Genomic DNA, 3926 nt, shown 5'->3' with positions numbered 1-3926 from the left:
AGTTTAAAGAAAAAAAAATACATTTAACATATAATTAATATAATTAGTATATCAAACTTATAATTTTAAATTGTTTTTCATAAGTATTATATTTGTTTTTATAAAATATAATATAATATAAAAAATAATATTATGATCACGAATGTATAAATATATTAATTTTTAATGTATAAGATCTATTTTTTAATATCTATTTTTAATAACTCAAAATTAAATCTTATTTTAAATAATTAAATTTTTACAATAATAATATTTTTACATCATAAAATTATAAATTAATTAATATACTAAATATTAAAAATATAAAATAATTTTAATTACTCAAATGTATTAATATTTTATTAAATCAAACTATTTGTATATTATTATTATTATTATTATTAATTTTATAATTTTGAGTAAAACCCGAAAAAGAATAAGAATTGAGAATGATTTATATGAAAAAATTTATTATCTCAGGAGTATTTGTGTCCAAAATGGTGGTAATTGTTCATTACCTAAGAATTTAGAGGTAATGACATTCTCATCATTTTAATCCCAAAATGCTACTATTGATAATAAGTTATTATCTGATAATGATCTTTTCCGTGAACTAAACATGAGAATATAATTCCGGAAAAGATTATTTCCCTTGGTAATGATCTTTTCTGATCTTTTCTGCTAACCAAACGTCTCCTTAAGGGTAATTTTATCATTTTCATTGGTCAAATATATCTATTAAAACTATGTGAATAGTTAATATAATAAGAAATTATTGACAGGGAGTATTATACTTAAATAAATATGATAATTATTTTTTAATATATCATTTTAAAATAAATATATATAAACACTTAAATTTTATAATTATATATATATATATATATTAATTAAAAAATCTAAAAATAAAATAAATATCTAAAAATCGAATCCAAATGCATTGTTATATCATTTAAAAAAAAATCACACGTTCTAGGTTGAAATTTGAATTAAATAATATCTAGGTTGAAATTTTCTTTATATATCATTTTAAAATTTTAAAATATTATATATTTCTATTATTTATAATTATGAATAAATTTATAAAGTATATAAATATTAAAAGTCAAATTTATTAGAAAATTCTAATTTATTTTACCAAAATTAGAAAAATATTATAAGAGGAAAAAAAATAAGGAAACAAGTATAACGAAAATTATTTAAGTATCTACTATATTTGTTATATTAATTTAAAATTTGTCATGAAAGAATAACAAGTTTTATTTTTCAATAGAACTCATTAAAGGACATGACTAGTTCTATAAATGAATTTAAAAAAAATTATATAACTTATCGTATCCTCGTAACCTAATGAAAAATTATATTTTATGAATTCATCTTTCCTTCCTGCCAAGTTTTTAATCCACTTTAACAAATATTTTAAATCCCTAAATACTCTTTCATCAACTTTATATTTTAAATTAATTTTGAAATACGCTAATTTTGTCAAATTATTTAACGTAATTTGAAAGACTGTAATTTTAAATTTTCTCTTTATCAGAAATCAAGAGGAACGACATAACTTCCACAAACCAACCTCTGGGACCTGGACCTGGGCCTGGGCCGTTGCCCGTGTGGTTAACTGCAACGTGATCAAAATTCAATTCCAAGCTCGGGGTCTTGTAGGAGGGGAAGGTTTATCCCTAGGAGCTTGAGAAATCGAACATCAAAGGTCGAGTTTTTGAAGAAGATAAAGAGGGAGATAAATGGAGCGTACGCTTTGGAGACGTTTACCGTTGTTAGTAAGAGCGAATTCCAAAGAATCGGTAGAATTCATTCTTCAAACCCTCTGGAGAACTCGGAAATCTGGTCTCGACGCCGATGACCGTCGCCTCCTCTGCGAAATGCTTCAGCTCCAAAACGAGTCCGACCTCGACCCAGTAATTAACCACTTCATCACTCACATGTTTCTTTTATTTGTTTTAGTAAAGATTATAGTTTAAAATATTTTATCTTTGTTAAACATTTTATTCTACTTCTCCATTGCCATAGTTATTATTTATGCAATATGTTAGCTTTTACCCGTACTTCGATTGTGTAACATCATTGTTGGTTAAAGGAGAAAGCACATCAGTAAGAAGGTGAATTTTCTGATTTGATATATAGGAAGATGGATTTTCAGGTCATGTTTTGAAACATTCATCATTATTAGTTTCCTTATGCTTGAGCTGGACATACCATGGAAATTACTTCCTCAGGTCGTTTCTCGGTTTTGGTTTCTTAGATTTTGGCTCATCTCTTTGTTTCATTTACTCGATGAACTCTAGTTCGTAAAAAGTGTTTCCGGGTTTAGTTCTGGTTGTTGTGGGCTGGAGATGGACTTTAACATGCAAATTACTTCCTCAGGTTGCTCTCCCTGGATTTTGACTCATCAAATTGTTTCCTTTACTCAATGATCTCTAGTTTGTATAAAAGTTTTCAAGTTCAGTTTTGATTGTTAAATGCTGGAAATTACCTCCTTGGTTGTTTCTGGATTTTTCTTTCCCTGGAGTTTATCTCATCAAATTGTTTGTCTCCCTTGGATATTCCACTGATATCATGGATTTTCGCATCAACTGGTGTAATACACTAAGAAAGATTGATTCTGATATTGGTTTCATATGCTTGTCCTTCATATTCAAAACTGCTGTTCCTGACCTCGTATTGAGAATAATATATTTATATAATCTCTCTTCAAATTTATATTTATCTATTATGTGCTCAGAAAGCATGAATCTTATATCTTATCTAGCTCTTATGAATCATCCGAACTTAGTAAGATCAGTTATGTATGCTTCTACTCTGCAGCTTCTATTATGTCTCCGCGTGTTAATCCGTAAATGTGTTTATGAGAACATCAGCAAAGATGATATTCAAAAGGTGTTTCCCGAGGAGGTTCTTCCTGAATTACAAAGACTGTTGACACTTTTGCTGCAAAAGTTTCAAAGAGAATGGCAGGCTGATATACACATGGATAAGGTCAAAAATTTTATTTTGCTCTATGACGGGAACATTTATCTCAATTTTAGTTGGATGGTACACCTAAAAAAGTACTTAAATTAATTAAATTCAGGTTTCTTTGCCTTTCTTAAAGGCAATGACTTGGAATACAGCAACTCAGGAGACTGAAATGATGGAACCGTTGGCCGTTATCAATTTGAAGGTATGAATCTTTTTGTTGACAAGTCAGCGCCATTGATACCTTTATGTTGCACGAATTGATACTCAAGTTATTACATTTTTGCACTTTATGCAGCTCCAAAATGATGCACAGGCTCCACAAGAAGAGTTGGATTTGAAGTTCCAATTAGCCAAAGGAACACTGGATACGATGCTGAAATCAATGTACTGTATAAGAGATCAGTTGTCAAATTTGGTTGGTGCCATGGCTCAACTTTCCATTTTAGTTCCAGTTCATATTTTAGTAAGAAACAAATTTCTTTCGAAATATAAATATGTTCTCTTTTTCCTTCAGGGTGAGACATAAATGGACTTTTTCTCCTGGGAAACAATTGCAGTGTAGTTTACCGATGATATCACGCAAAATGTTACAGGCAAACAACTAACCCTCAAAATCCAGTGTTCTCTAGATATTACTTTGCTTTGCTTGTCATCTTTAGGGAAACTGTTCGAGTTAGCATGTTATGTGCAACTCTTTTTATGTAACATTCGTTTGTGAAAGAAACAAGGGGCTATGTTGCTTCGATTCTTCATTTTTTGTGAAGTATCGTTGTCCAACATCCATATTTCACACATGGTATAGATGAACGATTCTTCAAATATATGGAAAAACTTGGAAAATTTTGATGTTGCGAAATTGGAATAAAAGGATTCAAATCTATTTGGTTATACCTACTTTTTCTAATTGGATATGGAAAAATGTTGTTAAATAAGCATGTGAAACTGATATACCAAAATGATGATCAACA

At 28.8% G+C, this 3926-nt stretch overlaps 1 protein-coding gene across 2 annotated transcripts; it reads left to right on the top strand.

The window, feature by feature from the left end:
• The first annotated feature begins 1660 nt into the window (after nt 1-1660).
• Nucleotides 1661-3707, top strand: LOC120124729 (COMM domain-containing protein 9-like). Of its 2 annotated transcripts, none has more exons than XM_039143327.1 (5): nt 1661-1898; nt 2806-2976; nt 3092-3160; nt 3254-3373; nt 3473-3707. In XM_039143327.1, exons 1-5 carry the CDS (start codon nt 1725-1727, stop codon nt 3482-3484), a joined length of 546 nt encoding a protein of 181 aa, XP_038999258.1. In that variant the 5' UTR covers nt 1661-1724; the 3' UTR covers nt 3485-3707. The 2 variants fall into 2 exon arrangements, with proteins under 2 accessions (XP_038999258.1, XP_038999256.1); XM_039143325.1 differs by having other exon boundaries at nt 1663-1898; nt 3071-3160; nt 3473-3706.
• The last annotated feature ends 219 nt before the right edge of the window (nt 3708-3926 follow it).

Source organism: Hibiscus syriacus, unplaced genomic scaffold, assembly GCF_006381635.1.
Source record: "Hibiscus syriacus cultivar Baekdansim isolate YM2019G1 unplaced genomic scaffold, ASM638163v2 tig00110429_pilon, whole genome shotgun sequence".
Lineage (NCBI taxonomy): Eukaryota > Viridiplantae > Streptophyta > Magnoliopsida > Malvales > Malvaceae > Hibiscus > Hibiscus syriacus.
The sequence above is the reverse complement of the archived record's forward strand: the minus strand, read 5'-3'. Positions and strand labels throughout refer to the sequence as shown.